The sequence below is a fragment of the Rutilus rutilus genome (genome assembly GCF_951802725.1).
Source record: "Rutilus rutilus genome assembly, chromosome: 23".
NCBI classification, from domain to species: Eukaryota; Metazoa; Chordata; class Actinopteri; order Cypriniformes; family Leuciscidae; genus Rutilus; species Rutilus rutilus.
This window is the reverse complement of record NC_140233.1, coordinates 24273716-24292134: the sequence shown is the minus strand read 5'-3', so window position 1 is coordinate 24292134 and position 18419 is coordinate 24273716. Positions and strand designations below refer to the sequence as shown.

The 18419-nt window shown below is 39.2% G+C and overlaps 1 protein-coding gene across 1 annotated transcript; it reads left to right on the top strand.

Moving 5' to 3' along the window:
• The first annotated feature begins 136 nt into the window (after positions 1 to 136).
• Positions 137 to 17974, top strand: clpxb (caseinolytic mitochondrial matrix peptidase chaperone subunit Xb). The gene is made up of 16 exons (XM_084397891.1): positions 137 to 188; positions 293 to 360; positions 628 to 696; positions 2009 to 2163; positions 2248 to 2368; positions 4835 to 4986; positions 5180 to 5339; positions 8263 to 8304; positions 9103 to 9279; positions 10199 to 10363; positions 12814 to 12902; positions 13998 to 14162; positions 14239 to 14541; positions 14625 to 14717; positions 14795 to 14901; positions 17279 to 17974. Exons 3-16 carry the CDS (start codon positions 642 to 644, stop codon positions 17349 to 17351), a joined length of 1857 nt encoding a protein of 618 aa, XP_084254017.1. The 5' UTR covers positions 137 to 188; positions 293 to 360; positions 628 to 641; the 3' UTR covers positions 17352 to 17974.
• Positions 17975 to 18419: the final 445 nt, after the last annotated feature.

Here is an 18419-nt window from a genome sequence, read left to right as displayed (position 1 = left end):
GTCTCAGCCCGTTTATATACTGTCTATGGTCTCAGCGGAGGATTTGTGTTTCTCAAGCGCCCCCTGGAGGAAGTTCTGCCTCACAGGAAATAGCCAGGCTCAAGGCTCCGCCCCTTCGCGATCACGTGACACAAACAGACTTCTATCTGGCTATGTACGTCACGCTGACACACTTCATGACAGCAGAGGTTATATCACACTGATCAACACCAAACTTCATCTAACATCTTTTTATGAGACCCGCAGACACTGACATTGGCATGAAACTTCTTAAACCTTTTATTCTGCTCAGATCCTAGTGTCAGATTCGAGTCGTGAAAGAGAAGTCGTGTTTAGAGGAAACTCGGACAGTGAGTTCCAGTAAGTATGTCTGCCGTTAGCGCGTGTGTAGTTGAGCACTGTACTGTCTTATTACAGCTTTCGGCATTAACGCTATACATGTTGGTGTAAACTTTTCATTTCATAAAATATATGACACGTCGTGTAGTTATAGGCCTTGTAATGATTGAATGACAATTATATCTGACAGCACTTTGCCACTACTTTATTTGTGGCATTATATAAGTAATACTGTAACCTATATGTGTAACCTCATTTAATTTAGACTCTTATTATTTTTCTCACCAGATCTGCTTTGAAATATGTCCTGTTCATGCAGACCTGCAGCGAGGGTGATTATAAAGTCAGTTCATAAAGGTGAGTCAACCATATAAACACATGCAAAGTATTGTTGTAAAAAAACAAACCCTAAACAATAACCAAATACAAACGTTCTAGTGACATCATGTGTTTACTTGACACATAGATTGTCAAAACCTAGTGAGCTGCCTACCTAGCCAGCATTTTTGCTAACATAAAATCGACAGTTTAATACAATAATGTTTGCATAATAATTGTAATAATTAATGGTAATGTTCAGTTAAAAGCATTTTGCCAATCATATGCAGCATCGGATCCTGGTATTTTGGGGCATTACTGCGCTCCATCATTCAATTCAAAGTATTTTTGAGCATTTTGCACCATAGTTGCACTCAAATGTTCAATACAAACATTTGAATATCACTGACATGCTTAATTATTCAATTTGAACATTTAAATATCAGTATGTGCTTTACATGCTTGAACATTCAGTCATTCAATCATTGGCATCCTCGAAAGTTGCCTATAATATCCATAAAGATGTCTAGATAGGCAGCTCTACATTTTGAAACACAGCCAACACAAGATAAATCAACAGACAGTGTGTTAGTATTATTATTCTTTCATACATTCATTACGACTAATGTTTACATCACTGTATTAGTGGTGTTTCTTAATAGGGTCTAATTGTATTGATTTTTTGTTGTTTTCACGATTGTTATGTTTTTATGACCTTTGTCTGTGTCTGAGGTGATGGTTGCAGCATCAATAACACACAAGTACACGATATTACAATGTTGTTTAAACCAGTCGTACTCCGTGTGAAATAGAAATACGCTTTAGCATACTTTAAAAAAAAGAGTACTTGTTTTGGAAATAACATACAATGTGTGAACTAAATGTAAACCTAAATGTTTTGGACACTTACAATTAAATGAAAATGTATTATAGTTAAAATCTATATTGAAAACAGTTAGCTGAACTTGAGTGTTTTTGACCCACTTAAGATTGAAATATATAATTTCATAAATAATGTTATTTTCTTTAAAATACGGTTAAAGCACTGTAACCATGATTTAAAATGTTTTTTAAAGTAAAACTATTAATTTGACATTACAAAGTGCACTTTTTAAAAGACTAAAGTGTGTTACGAAACACAGTACTCTCTTCAGTACACTTAAGTGACCTTTTATTTCATTATTATTATATTATCTGTAAAAAAAGTAAATACACCTCTTCAAGTACACATTCAATGCAATTAAAGCACACTTCTTTTTCACAAGTGGTTGTATTTTTAGTGGCAAACTCAATAACAGGTAATACCATCAAGTGTGCTCGAACGGATTTAATTGGTGTCTTTTCGTTGCAGGTTTCTCTCGTTCACATGTTCAGCTCTTCAGCCTCACTAGACCAGTGTGTGATGAAGTTCATCTACCTCTGTTCGTGCTCAACCGATCGTTTTCACAAACAGCAGTGTGTTTCGCCTCTAAAGAAAGCTCACCCAGAGATGGCGACGGCGGAAAGGTCATCATCTCGTCGAGTTTTCTACGTTTACGTGAATGTTTGTTGGATGTATAAAGTCTTCATAGCTGCTGATGCTGTTTGCAGAAGGGCGTAACTGAGGCGGGTGGAAAGCGGGCGTCAGGCGGTGGGGGTGCAGGGAAGGGTGGCAGTCAGCTGAGGTGTCCCAAATGTGGAGATCCTTGTACACATGTGGAGACTTTAGTGTGTAAGTATCGAGTATTTGATGTGCATTATGTTTTAGTAATAACCATAGAAATAAAGTACTAGATTCCATATTAGCATTCAGTTGTGCATTACAGTGTTGCCATTTTAAGGGCAGATCAATGACGGAAGAAAAGCATGTTAAAAGGAATGAAAAATCTAGTTTAAAACACATGTGCCATGTTCTAGAAATATCTGTTTGTTGGTTTTATATGATTTTGTAAAAATAGTAATGCCATTTTTTAAGAAAAGTTAATGTTGTGTAACTATGAAGTAAACATTTTCTATAATAACTAGCATGGTACAATGCGTCTAATAATAGTAAACAACCCCCGCATACACAATTAGATAAAACATAGGCGATATTTTTCATGATTCAAGGCTGAGTCAGGACTTCACTGGAACAGAACATGAAATCTACATCCACACAGAGCACTGATAAAACTTCTACACATGATTCACTCTCATAGTTTAACATATAGTGACCAATGGTGATATAAACCCTTAAAAGAATTACACATGCAGAGTATTCATGTGTTTATGAATACATGTAGTGTGTTATTGACCTTCATCACCTTATAGACACAGTTGTCCTGACATGTCTCTCATGTAGCTATCATGAGAACAGCAGAATAAAGTTCAAACTGACAATTCTCTTTTTAAAAAGTAATTTGCTCATACAACCAAATTAATCAAATTACAAAACAAGTACATATTTATTCTCTGTAAGCCGGGCTAAATGAGTAAACACTGTCACTGCATTCCTGACATGGGTCAGATCCTCAGTCACCTCTCAGATACAAAATACAGACATTGCTGTAAGAAATATCAGAATAGACGCACTGGTTTTAAGAAAACTACGATTTCCAATTCATTATTGTATAAAATACAAAAAGAGGATTGTAAATCCACTCCCTTCAGCTAGTTCACATAGAAACACAACTTACCATAAACAGCTTCGACACACTTTATTATTGTCCCAAAGCAGACTTCTTACGTCAGCGCGCTTTGACCTTGTACTTTGTTTACCCTCGGCATCATACCGGTAATTTACTGGTAATGTTACAACTTCTCAAACTGGGAAATTACCAGAACTGATTTACTGGTATTTTTTTAAAAGGTGCTGTTCACACATGATCAGTTAACATTACCAGTATAGGCTGTACATGTGAAAGGGGCTATTAACTAACTTTTCTTTTTTTTCTTTTTTTTATCATTGTGATTTCAGGACAGTTGAAACACCGTCCGTCACATTATCAACATTATTCCTACAATAAAATATAAAAATGTAGAATTTAAAACCATGTCCAATATAGAATAGATGCATTCAAGTTGTTAAAAATGCAATTTATACGTAAAATGTGTCTTTTAACAAATGAAAAGATAGGAAAAAGAGTGAGCGTCACGTCATTGACCTGGATGTTTTGTTTAATTTTGGTAAAAAATAATGTGTTTTATCTCCACATGATGCCAAAAGTAAAATCTGGGTCCTGAAGCAAAGCCAATTGAAAACCGATGGTATATACAGTATAGATTATTATGATATATGATATTAAAGGGTTAGTTCACCCAAAAATTAAATACTCTTTTTTTTTTTTACCTGCGGAAAACAAATAAAGATCTTTTTGATGAGATTTCTGTCCCTCCATTGACAGCTACGCAACTGAAACTTTGATGCCTCAAAAAGTTCATAGAGAGATCGTAAAACTAATCCATATGAATTGAGCGGTTTAGTCCAAAGAGACACGATCACTTTATATGATGAACAGATTTAATTTGGGCTTTTATCCACATAAAAACACTGATTAGTGAACCTAAACAGAAGCTCAAACAAACTTGCATGACGCGCGAGAACAAACCCCTTGCTGAAGCTCAAACGTGATGCGTAACACGAGAATGAACCTCATTGGTTCTTGCTGAAACTCAAACGTGATGCGTAACACGAGAATGAACCTCATTGGTTCTTGCTGAAACTCAAACGTGATGCGTAACATGAGAATGAACCTGATTAGTTCGATGTGTCAAGCAAACATGCTTTGAGCTTCTGTTTCGCATGAATTTGTGATGTGATGAATTTTGTATGTGAATAACAGCCAAAAATAAACCTGTTCATCATATACAGCGATCATGTCTCTTCAGAAAATTTGGACTAAACCACTCAATTCATTTGGATTAGTTCTAAGATCTCTTTATGAATTTCTTTGAAGCGTCAGATTGGTAGTTGCGTAACTGTCAATGGAGGGACAGAAAGCTCTCAGATTTCATTAAAAATATCTTAATTTGTGTTCTGAAGATGAACGAAAGTCTTACAAGTTTGGAACGACACGAGGGTGAACTAACCCTTTAACTGCTCAAACTATGTTAAATACAGAATAAAGATATTTCCAAACGGACCCTAGTATTCATGTCTATGCTAATCACTTGTGTTTTTACATTAACTGAATACCTGTCTTGTCTTTACTCCATACAGCCTCCACACGGTTTGTGAAATGTGAAAAGTGCCATCATTTCTTTGTGGTTCTGTCTGAGACTGACTCCAAGAAAGGTTTGAACAAGGAAGCAGAGAGCTCTGAGCATGTTAAATTTGCATTTGCTCAGAAACCCCCTCCGCCTCCTAAAAAGGTACGATTCCAACACACCATACACAGTGCTGTTATTATTATTGCATTAACTTAGTTCATTTTTGTGTAATTAAATCAACTTTTTGAAAGTAAACCTCTAAAAGCCAATCCTGTGACAGCAGTTCTCAGAATTGGAATCTTGGAAATGCAGTCAACAAATCTGACATGGGCTTCTTTTGTCTCAACGTCTTTAGATTTATGCCTACCTTGACAAATTTGTTGTTGGCCAGTCGTACGCCAAGAAAGTGTTGTCAGTTGCCGTCTATAATCATTACAAACGGATCAACAACAACCTCCCAGCAGCGGGCCGACAGCAAGCGGAAACAGAGAAACAGAGTTCCCTCTCTCCCAGAGGTTTGTATTTTATCATGATCTAGCATTTATTCATAAAATCACTATAGAAATGCTGCCAAAATGCTGTCAAAATTGTTATTCATTGCTCATGATATTTAATGCATTGACTAATGGTAACAAATTGAATTTTTCTGTAAAATGTTATCACTAATTTTAGTCTTTTGACAGCAGTACGGGTCTTAAAAAGTCTTAATTCACTCTTAATTCACTCTTACTCAAATTAAGGTCTTAAAAGGGTCTTAAACCAGAGCAGGAAGTAATTAAATGTTGCATGCACTGCAAAAAATGATATCTTCCTCAGTATTTTTGTCCTGTTTTCCAATGCAGATGTCTTTGATTCAATTAGTTGAGATACAAATGTAAAATGAAGTCTTAAAAAATGCAACAAAATTAAGTGAGTTTGTGATTAAAGCAAGAACAAATATCTGTCCAATGAGTTGTGAAAACTTCCTTTTGAATTAAGTACATTTTTCTTGAGCCAGTTTGCAGATTTGTTGTTGTTGTTGTTTTAATCAAAAACTTGCTTCAGTTTGATCACAGAAAACAAGACTTTATATTTGCTGTCATCTTGATTTAAAGTTGCATTAAGCGATTTCTGAGAAACGCTGTAGAAAGTGGATCAGACCGAGCAGCACAACACACTTGTAGTCAGTCAGCAGTGAGAAGTGTATCTACCCATGATGGGGGAGGAGAGAGAGAAGAAAGACTGTAGAGAGAGAGATGGCTGAGAGACATTACAAAAGAGAAAATCTCAGAGGAATATCACTGAAAATAAGGGTTATGATCAGGAAAGAGCTTTAGGACCCACGTTATTATTAGCAAAGCTTTCCAGCGCTGGAGAGACATAAGCGGGAAGGCTTAAAAACAGACGCAGAGGTTGTGTTGTTTCTGCTCCATATGTGAGTAACATTGGTTTTGATGTTTCACTGAACCAATGATGTTGTTGTAATTTTTGCGTGCATTTCACTCTTTGTGTGATGTACTCGGGCATTGTGCGTCTGTGTATTTTGGGGGCGGAGCAATGAAGGGAGAGTGTGTTTCTTTGGGTTGATTTCGAATATCAACAGTTTCTCTCAGAAATCGCTTGCTGCACCTTTAAGAATCTTTAGACATTTCAGCATCACAAGGTGGGCAGAAGTCCTCAGGAGATGATGATTCGGCTGTGCTGCCGCCTTCGGGCGTGCCAGCACTGTCCGAGTCAGATTCTGAGTTGACTGCCATGCTTTCCCGGCAGCCGAGAGCATCGGGCTCGAGTGGAACCCTCCACCCTGTCCTGAGCGCTCGTGGCTGGACGATTGGTTTTTGGGTCTTAGCCTGCTCCCAATACCTTCTTCCCGGAAGTGCATGAGGAGGTCACGAGGTCCTGGAAGGCGCCATTGTCTTCCCGCAATTGCTCGGCGACCTTCTCCGCCTTTCCTCCCCTCGATGGGGCCGCTGCCAAAGGGTACACTGGGGTTCCCCTGGTGGAACATTCTGTTGCAATGCAACTGTGTCCTCAGAGCGCTTCCTCCCGTGGTGACCCTAAGCACCCCTCCAAAGCCTGTAGGTTTTCGTCGACTCTCGTCGCGAAATCATATAGAGCTGCGGGGCAGGCAGCCGCCTCTTTGCATGCCAAGGCAGATCTATCAGGCACAGATGCTCAGGGACATGCACGAGGGCAGGACTGACCCAGGGCTCTTTGATGAGCTGCGTGCCGCCACGACCTCGCTCTCTGATTGACGAAGGTTACCGCATGCTTCCTGGGCCAGGTGATGTCCACAAACGTGGTCCAGGAGAGACACCTCTGGCTCAACCTGGCCGATATGCAAGATGCCGAGTGAACCCGCTTCCTCGACACTCCCATTTCCCAGGCTGGCCTTTTCGGCGGCGCGGTCGAGGACTTCGCCCAACAGTTCTCAACCGCCCAGAAGCAGACTGAGGCGATAAAACATATTCTGCCCCGATGGCCCACTGCTGCCTCCACCCAGACGTCAGCACAGAACCCTCAGCCGGCTCCCGCCCCTCCCGCTCGGCCCCAGCAGCAGCCTCCACCAGGCTAAGCGGTGCCCCTGAGATGGGCTGCTCAGAGATGGCGATCAGTTCTTCACAGAAGATGGTAGCAGGGCCACTCCTTCCCCCGAGAATCTTTTGTTCTCCTTTCCAGACGTGCAGGTCCAGGATTGGCCGTAACCCACCAGTTTTCTTGGATGTAATGAAGTAGGGGCTGTAGAAGGGACTTCATTTTGGCTGGAGGGACAGTCTCGATAGCACCCCTCGCCAGTAAGGTGGCGACCTCCGCTCGCATGACAGGGGCATTGTCACCGACCATGGTGTAGCAGACTCCCCGGAAGCGGATTAGACAGAAGTGTCAGGATCCAGACACCCTGCCCCAAACACTCAAGACTCACACATAAGAGAGCGCACGGCCCCAAACACTCAAGACACACACATAAGAGCGCACGGCCCCAAACACTCAACGCAGGGGATTTTTTAAGCATGCAGCAAACGATAGTAGGCTATTAATTTGTTAAAACTCTTGCTGTCGGTTAACCAGTTAATTAGCATCCTTGCGTATATAGCTAGATCAAATTAGTGCAGAATCAACTTTGCATCAAGGATCCGCCAGTGCATCATCAAAAGCGGTTGTTAAGAAAAGTGCTGAGCTGAATTTGTGTGCCATCTAGTGGCTTAAAGGAGAATAAAGTCAAATGCACCTTTGGCCTAGTTGTATACAAGTATTCTTATGCTTGGCTTGACTTGTTTAAATGTAAATGGTTGTACCCCTATATATGGGTCGCGTCAATTAAAAAAAAAGAAAAAAATGGTTGCTCTTAAAAAAGTTGAACCACTGTTCTATGCTGTCACACTTTGACCTTTCCCCTTCTGTTACTGTTACACAACTCATTTTGCAGTGTTAGTAATTTGACTGTCCTTCTCTCTGTAGAATTAGAGATCAGAAGGCGTGAAGATGAATACCGGTTTACAAGTAAGTGATTGTTTAATATACTTCACTTTTTACATAAAATAACGTATCAGAGGAAACACCTTTGATTTTCTGGAGTGAACCTTTTGTATTGGTTTGTTATACAAACATTATAAGACACAACATGACTTTTATGTTTATATACACATATCAGCCGTCTGTGAACGATACGGGCCGCTTCAGGATCAGTTGGGCTCATCGCTCGCCTCCATAAAGTTAGATAAAGTGTTTCAGTGTCCTAGTTACTGTCTGAGCTTGGCCAGCACATGGTCTTTGCCCATTCCGATGTCACACATTATTTATAGCGTGGAGATGGGCCAGTAGGAGGGCTCCCAGTCTGGCTCATACTGGACACGCTCTGGAAACTAGGCCAGTCTGATGACGTCATTATGGTTTGAGTAAGAGTGACAGCTAGCCTAAGATTCTGAGATATGAAATTAAGATATGTGTCAGCTCAGGTATAAAAGTGACTTATTTATGAAAAATAGATTCAAAATTAAAATCTTTGTTAAAGCAATAGTTTCCCCATTATTAATAATTATAATTTTTTTCCTTCCACAAAAAAAAAAAAAAAAAAAAAAATAGCACATTCCATACTTGACCAAAAGTAGAAGTTTGAGGAAACAACATCTCAGCCACATCTGTGTTTGGTTATTTCATATTTTTAGAGAGATTTAGCCCACAGGAGTTCAGCGTTGACAGCAGAATTCATGTGGAGTCATGTTGCATTTCTGTGTTTAAATAAACTACACATGCTTTACTGGATTGAGATGAAGTGAAGTGGTGGCGCTGTTCTTTCAGAGCTGCTTCAGATCGCTGGCATCAGTCCCCATGGCAACGCTCTGGGTGCATCGGTTCAGCAGCAGACCAATCAGCAAGCTCCTCAAGACAAAAGGGGCGGGGACGTGCTTGACTCCACCCACACTGAAATCAAACTGGAGAAAAGCAATGTTGTGCTGCTGGGACCTACTGGATCAGGTTAGTACAGGGTTTCCACATAGCACTTTATTGCACCATCTTGTGGACAATTTTTTACAATAACTGGTGCATAGCTTCTTGTAGACAACCCGAAGGAACGAGGATCCACCATTTACAATTTAAATGAACAGCTGCCTGAACTTGAATGGCTATATTGATAAATATTTATCCAATTTATATTTTACTGTGAACCTCATGAAAATACCAAGGAAAATACCCCAAATATGAAAATGTTTCGAAGCATTAATGAACATTTTCATGTTGAAAAATGTAAAAAAAATGCATACCAATAAGATCCCCCCCCGTTCTATATGTTTATGACAGTTAAGCTAACTTCCGCTCATATTTTCATTACCATAACGGAATAGACAATGTAATTTAAATTGTAGACTGTAGATTACATTTGTAAGTTAAAATATTCATGGTAGTATTTGTTGCACTAAAGTTAATTATAATAAAAACAACAGGATTTGTATTGCAGTAATGATAAAAAATGAATAAAAAATGTATCATGATAATTAGGAATTTAGGAGAAATGTGCTTAATTTCTATGAAAATAATGCAAAAAATCTTAATGGCCATAAAATATGCTTCATTTTCTTTATGCAAAATATTATTTTTATCTTATATTTTGTGCGGGTGAAATAAATCGTTTATTTGATTCATCATCCTTTCATATTTTATCACTACTGTAGTATTAAAGACAGGACAAGAACCAGACTGAGCAGGAGGACTGCTAAAAGTGTCATACTCTAATCTCTATGAGAGAAAACCTCAAAACTAGTGTTACAATATCAGCAAAAATAATCTGTGCCATGTCTGAATAGAAAAATAAAATGAATGAAATTTGCTCATTTTGATGTTTATTGAAGCTTGAAATTGTGTTAATCCTTTCGTGATATTGTTCACATTGAACCAGGTAAAACCCTGCTGGCTCAGACTCTGGCCAAATGCTTGGATGTGCCCTTCGCCATCTGCGATTGCACCACCCTGACCCAGGCGGGATATGTAGGCGAGGACATCGAATCTGTCATTGCCAAACTTCTGCAGGATGCCAACTACTCTGTTGAGAAAGCCCAGCAAGGTCAGACTCTCACACTTCATCTTAACACCTCAACATGACACCGTTTTCAACTAAAAACGCTGTAATGCATTTGGCCGTTCATTTACACCAGTGGTTCCCAAGCTTTTTAGAGTGGCGAACCCCCTGAGGCATTTATCATCCTTCTCGAACCCCCTCTCTTCCACTTACACTGCAGTTACGCTTTTTCCATTAAGGGACAATATTTTCACCCTTAAATTGATTTTCAGGTACCTTTAGAACGCAAAGTTTTTCTAATTTCCAATTAAATGTATGTCATGTTTTGTCAAATTTATTAATATAATAAATAAAGCAATAAATTAAATTAAATAAATAATTTAAATCAAATGAAATCAGTATCAACAAAAGCCATATTTACACTGCAGTGGCACAAGCTGCATCTACATGTCTTTAAACACTGTTTAATGCTGCTCAGAGGTGGCATGAATGCAGTTACAATGCCATAAATAATGTTTTAGATATTGTTTTAAAGTCCCCCTGTAGTAAATAATTTTTCCTTGAAAAAAAAATCTTCATGCCTTAAAATAGCTTGAATGTAACTCGACACCCTTGCCTCATTTAATATACGCGGTTCTATGAATATGCAAATGAGCCCCGCCTCCACTCACTCACTCAGCTCAGAGATCCACTGGTTGACGATCACGTTGATCTGATTGGTTACAAGGTAGTTTGTGACATCAGAAACACCAGCGATTTCAAAGCGTGTTTTTGAGACTGTCTTTGGTTCACTGCAGTTTTAAGGAGAAAATACTCAGCAATGGTGTCGACTTATGAATTTGTATATGGTTTGTCTTAAAGTATATAAAAAAACACCACATAGACATATAAACAACATTAAAAGCTTAATCTTCACCACAGGGGGACTTTAAATAAAAATGTTCAATAGAGAAATATGAAATTATGGTAAAAAACGAAACGATGCTTTTAATTATTGAACTAAAACCGACAGTAGGTCATTCATTCAGTAACAAAGCAAGAGTCTGTATTTATGAATGGGCCGTTGAGGTGTGTTCAACTTGAAGCGGTCTGCGCAGACTAATCGGTGTGTGACATTAAAGCACCGCGAGAGCAGTTAGAGAGCAGACGGCTGCGTATGCTTTCCAGTCGCTCGCACGGTACATTGATGTCACACACCGATCCGTCTGCACAGCCTCGCTTCAAGTCAAACACACCTATTGACCTACTGATTCATGAGTAACAAAACACCACTGTGTGTTGGAGATGCACAACAGTTCTGCTGTGGCTTTCATTGGAACTATAGCGAACAACATTGACAATGCTTTGTTTAAAATGCATGCAACTTAAAATTACCTTTTTGTTTTTTTGTTGAACTCAATATATTTAGTTTGAAAATCAATGTCACATATTCGGGAAAAACTGCATTCTTGCTCGTATAATATATGATCAACATCGAAGAGAGTTTGAGTCTTAAATCGATCTTTACGCACAGTCCTATATTAGACTATTAGACTATATTTGTTCTTTTTGCTAGTAAGTGCTAAATCCCCACTTTTACAAAGGTACATTGTTGAGAATGGCAGTATTGTAGCGTGATTTGCTAAGACGCAAACTATCATGTGCACAGTGCTGTGTGGATGCAGTCGGTTTTGATGAGGTCATTTGATTGTCATGTATTTGACTTTTTACGGCACTATAATGTTCCCAATTTTATACTAGATGCGTCATTTTGCCTGTTAGAAATACATGCTCGGTTTTAATGTTATTTAAAGATGGAGTAGAATTTAATGAACGGCAAAACTCAGCATTGTGTTCATGTACCCCCTCTGTCACCTCACATATCCCAGTTTGGGAACCACTTGTTTGCACAACCACAGCGTTTTGTAAGCCTGAAAATTGCACACTTTTTAAAACGGGCTTCAAAGTGCATGTTTTTTAAAACAGAATTGTTATCGTCTCTTTGTAAATTACAAAAACATGCATGTTACGTGTTCAGTTTATAGGCGTGTAGTGTTTCTTTACAAAGTAACATCAACTACTGGCCTGGCATGAATAATACAGCGTTTTTAGTCGTTTCCGTAAATCCGTGTCAGTAAACCGTAACTGATTTAATTGGTGTGCATTAGAGAAGGTATTTAACAAATGTGTGCCATAAAATATGTTTTACTGTAGTAACGAATGGTTTCATGGAGCTGAAGATGGCCAGACTGATGACGTACTTTTATAACTTTGTACATTTATGTTCTGCATTCCAGTGAAGCAAGCACACTAAAATAATGCCGCCCAACTATATAAAAACTTAATTTATTAAGCAATGACATATTCTTTCATTATGAGGAACAGAAGTTGACTAGTATAAAACACCAACATGCTTGACCTTTAAACATTTCACTGAAACATTTTGATTCCTCTTTCTGTTTTTAGAGTTAAAAATGAACCCTTGTCTGTGATTTGTCGTTTGCGTTCTCTTGCAGGCATAGTGTTCCTGGATGAGGTGGATAAGATCGGCAGTGTTCCTGGAATTCATCAGCTGAGAGATGTCGGGGGGGAAGGAGTTCAGCAGGTACGTGATTCAATTTCAACCACATTCATCTCTCCCAAAGCTGTGTGATGCCGTCACTGCCAGCTATTGGCCTACTGAACTACTTCACACTGCTGTAAATCTCTTATCAGAGTCACTGTGTCTGAACGAACGTCAGGAATGTTGCGTAGACATAAATTAATGTATTTTGTTTTACAACTACTGATAAATAAGTAGTGTACTAAAATGTGTGCAATTTTAGTTATTGGTTAACTCATCATCACATTATGTAAATGTAAATCTAAAGAGCTACGAGCAAAATAAACAACAGAAATGTTTGTTGGTCAGTTGGATTTCTCTTCCATATAACTGTAGCTTAAAGGGTTAATTCATTAAACAAAGAAGTTAAAAAAAGGGGTTTTCCAATACCAACTTTATAATTTCTGGACCATTTTAGTGGACAGAAAAATGACATGTCTCTGGAAACGTGTTATATTGTGCCTGGTTAGCGAACATTGTACATTACTGGATTTAATATGAAAATTAACATAAAAAAATAAAATGATCAATAATAAAGGGGGCTGCTCTCTCACTGGAATCTGACAGATCCAGACAATGTGGGCAACTTATATCAAACGGTGAAATGAGCTTAAGAAGTGTGACTGGGTTCATTCAGGATGCTGACCTACTTGCTAAATAATGGTATTGTGTTGAATTATCTTGTCTAGGTTGAGTTGCATCCAGGGCAAGATTCCATCAAGTCAATATTTGTTGATACACATACACTGGTTGAGAGGCAACAATAGGTTAAGCTAAAAAGCTTGAAAAACAGTGTGTCTTAATGAATGGTCCCAGTTGTATTGTGAATATTGACAAAAAAGAAGCGGACCAAGAACTGAACCTTGAGGTACCTCGGTGGCCTACTGTAGCTGATGTGACCTCGAAGGATTGACCTGTGAAGTAGGACACAAACCAGCAAAGAGAAGTTCCTGTGATGCCCAATGCAGAATAGGATAGACAGAAGAATCTAGTAATTCACTGTGCCACAAGCAACAGAAAGGCCTGGCGGGATTATATTTCCTGTACTGTGTAATCTCTGTGATTATTGTCGATGTTGAAGTTTGTGTGTGTCTGCAGGGTTTGCTGAAACTGCTTGAGGGAACAGTCGTTAGTGTCCCAGAGAAGAACAGCAGGAAGTTGAGAGGAGAGACAGTGCAAGTGGACACAACCAACATCCTGTTTGTGGCATCGGGAGCTTTCAACGGGCTGGACCGAATCATCAGCCGGAGGAAGAATGAAAAGGTGAGTTTTCTACAGTACAATTATTTGCAGGTTGTTTGACTCTCAGTGTGTTATAGATTCTTCTTGTGCCCTACAGTATCTTGGTTTTGGGACGCCCTCTAACATGGGCAAAGGGCGTAGAGCTGCAGCAGCTGCAGATCTGGCCAACAGTTCAGGGAATGAAGTGGACGCAATGGCAGAGATTGAGGAAAAGGACCGGCTCCTGCGGCACGTTGAAGCACGGGACCTCATCGAGTTCGGCATGATCCCAGAGTTTGTGGGCCGTCTGCCTGTGGTGGTCCCACTGCACAGTCTGGACGAGGAGATGCTGGTGCAGATTCTTACCGAGCCTCGTAACGCAGTGGTCCCTCAATATCAGGCCCTCTTCAGTATGGATAAAGTATGTATATCACACACGTGACATTATGGGCACTTTCAAATCTAGTTATTTATCTTCTGGTTTTATGATTTTTTTTTTGCCAGTGTGAGCTGAATGTAACCCCAGATGCATTAAGGGCAATTGCCCGTTATGCACTGGAACGGAAGACAGGAGCCAGGGGTCTCCGCTCCATCATGGTAAACAGCAGAAAACATTAATCTAGTTATGAATGTTCTTCTAGTGTCTCTGATGTGTGTATTCTCTGGTTCTTCAGGAGAAGCTCTTGCTGGAGCCCATGTTTGAGGTGCCTCAGTCTGACATCATTGCTGTGGAACTGACTAAGGAGGTGGTCCAGGGAAAGTGTGAACCACGCTACATAAGGTACAGCGAAATATTTTTTTAAACAAAGTACCATTTTAATTTGTCTTGTTAATCACTACACTAACATTTGCTATAAAAGGAATATTTCACCCAAACATTCCTATCAATGTTCCATGAAAAAATACTGCAATGAATGACTCTTATGAGTATGGCTGACCCTTAATAGTCCATATTACACAAGAAAAGGCTTCGTCGACCAAAATTATATTAGTCAGTTAGTCACAGGGAAAAAAACTCCACAGGAAATAGTGAAGTCACGCAGTCCGTGAGGGACAGATCGTTAACGGCGGGTCCTTGTGGTAATTACAGTATTTCGGCAAAGAATCCAAACGTTCGCCTATTATACATCGACCTCAAATATGGATTATGATCTGAAACATGTAAGTAACTTGTCCACTCACTCTAACGTCAACCTAGATAAATATGCGCTATTATGTGCATATCCAGGTGTTTGTGCGGAGTGAGGAAGCTGAAGTATAGCGCACTTACTGCATGACATGGAGTGCTTTAAATCCAACCAATTCAAATCGAACACGAATTATGAAATCCGTATGAAAGGTGCATTTCTCTCTAAAGGTCCACTCTACAGCGGAGATGGTGAGTCAGCATCGTCAACTTCATCTTTTCAGCCGACACTGACTCAGAATACACTAGTTTATTCATAAATCATTTAAGTGTCTCCTTGCTATTTTTTCCGACACATTCATAATGATTACTTTTGCTGGTGCTTCCCGGCAAGGTTTAGGCTTGCACTTGAGTGCGTAATAGGCTATATATGGTTTAGTATTCCCTCCAGTATACACTCACCTAAAGGATTATTAGGAACACCTGTTCAATTTCTCATTAATGCAATTATCTAATCAACCAATCACATGGCAGTTGCTTCAATGCATTTAGGGGTGTGGTCCTGGTCAAGACAATCTCCTGAACTCCAAACTGAATGTCAGAATGGGAAAGAAAGGCGATTTAAGCAATTTTGAGCGTGGCATGGTTGTTGGTGCCAGACGGGCCGGTCTGAGTATTTCACAATCTGCTCAGTTACTGGGATTTTCACGCACAACCATTTCTAGGGTTTACAAAGAATGGTGTGAAAAGGGAAAAACATCCAGTATGCGGCAGTCCTTTGGGCGAAAATGCCTTGATGCTAGAGGTCAGAGGAGAATGGGCCGACTGATTCAAGCTGATAGAAGAGCAACTTTGACTGACCTCGTTACAACCGAGGTATGCAGCAAAGCATTTGTGAAGCCACAACACGCACAACCTTGAGGCGGATGGGCTACAACAGCAGAAGACCCCACCGGGTACCACTCATCTCCACTACAAATAGGAAAAAGAGGCTACAATTTGCACGAGCTCACCAAAATTGGACAGTTGAAGACTGGAAAAATGTTGCCTGGTCTGATGAGTCTCGATTTCTGTTGAGACATTCAGATGGTAGAGTCAGAATTTGGCGTAAACAGAATGAGAACATGGATCCATCATGCCTTGTTACCACTGTGCAGGCTGGTGGTGGTGGTGTAATGGTGTGGGGGATGTTTTCTTGGCACACTTTAGGCCCCTTAGTGCCAATTGGGCATCGTTTAAATGCCACGGCCTACCTGAGCATTGTTTCTGACCATGTCCATCCCTTTATGACCACCATGTACCCATCCTCTGATGGCTACTTCCAGCAGGATAATGCACCATGTCACAAAGCTCGAATCATTTCAAATTGGTTTCTTGAACATGACAATGAGTTCACTGTACTAAAATGGCCCCCACAGTCACCAGATCTCAACCCAATAGAGCATGGGATGTGGTGGAACGGGAGCTTCGTGCCCTGGATGTGCATCCCACAAATCTCCATCAACTGCAAGATGCTATCCTATCAATATGGGCCAACATTTCTAAAGAATGCTTTCAGCACCTTGTTGAATCAATGCCACGTAGAATTAAGGCAGTTCTGAAGGCGAAAGGGGGTCAAACACAGTATTAGTATGGTGTTCCTAATAATCCTTTAGGTGAGTGTATATTTAAGTAATTAAATTAATATAAACGTGAGATTAGTCGACTAATGGTTTAAATGAAGGACGACTAGTCCACTAGAACATCTTTAATCAGGGGCAGCCCTACTTATGAGCCTTTTTTAATTTTTTTATAATCAGTTATATTCCTTTTAGTTCTTCAAATCACTTTGTAGATCTGTAACTTCCATAATTCATTCATTCATCCACAAAACTGGAGCATGAACAAATTATGAGTGATTCTGTTATTTGGCAACTCAAAAAGTCTTTTGACTCTTAAATATTTAATTTTAGAAGCCAATGGCCCCCATAGTCAGTTTTCGATAGTCAGTATGTGCAAAATAAACGTTGATGTTTGTGTATTTGTGATCCAGAGCTCCCAAAGAAACAGAGGAAGAGTTTGAGGAAGACAACTGGATCAGGCATGCTGACGCCGCCAACAACTGAATGTGAAGCGACTGCTTCAACATCATGTCATTATTGCTCAAGACCGCAGAATGCCATCATTATGGAATCCTTCCAGCCGGACCTACAGTAAACAGAGAGCAGTGTTTGCAGATTTTTAAATGACAGCACAATGATAACCAGTTTAAAGAACATATGTATTACCATTTAATAATAACCTAAAGAGGAAAGATATGAAAGTGTCATTTAAAATAAAATAAAAATACACTAACATAGTAGAGCTCTAGCTTATTTTCAATCTCTGGTGATCTGTCTAAAGAATTATTATGTTAATTGGTGATTTCTTTTCTTTTTTTCTTGCTTTTTGTTGGTGTGTGAACATTCTAATGGAAGTATGCTGATTATGTGAAATTTCAAAATGTTGAATTTTAGTATTTTTGATGCACAATACAGCCATGACATTGGTCTTGTTTCAGCAGGACACACTCTAGCTCAGTGATATCGTTTTATCCATGACGTTCAGTTCTACAGCACAAGCCTCTGTGTATAGTGTTACGTACATCTAGTTTTTAGGTTTTTCCATTTTGAGACAACTGTTAACTTAATAACTGAACAACAACAATGTGATAATAAACTTGACAGAAGTTGCACACGTTTTCTATGCAGTCGGTCTGTGGTAGTCATTTTTCGTTTTCGGTTGCTGTGGTTTCTTTGTGCTATATATTGTGTACTCAAATCCCATTTTGGTTTCTGTTTAACCCTTTGGAAAACAAATCAAAAGACAGTTCTATCATTCTCTGGTTTCTCTTTTGTTCTCATTTTTCTGCCCACCGTTTATTTCCACTTTAATAACAGAAACCAAATCCTTCGAGATAACAGCATTTTTGAGTGATGAAAATAACTATGGAAATACCCTAAAGAGCAATGAAAAAAACAAGTTCTGTAAATTCATTTGTTTTTGTTTATGAGGCATTCATATTCATATTCATCATTCATTGTCCCCATGGTGGCAGCATAGAGCAACATCACTAGTATTATGTTTTGGGGGATTGCCAATTCGAATAATAAAGTAATTCAAAGTTTAATTCATAGTAGAAATTGCATTACCAT

Excerpts from the sequence above, each read along its gene's own strand:
- clpxb (XM_084397891.1), top strand. The coding sequence starts at position 642 with ATGTCCTGTTCATGCAGACCTGCAGCGAGGGTGATTATAAAGTCAGTT. Across the intron at positions 2,164-2,247 it reads GAGATGGCGACGGCGGAAAG|AAGGGCGTAACTGAGGCGGG; the intron begins GTCATCATCTCG and ends TGCTGTTTGCAG. Across the intron at positions 8,305-9,102 it reads AGATGAATACCGGTTTACAA|AGCTGCTTCAGATCGCTGGC; the intron begins GTAAGTGATTGT and ends CTGTTCTTTCAG.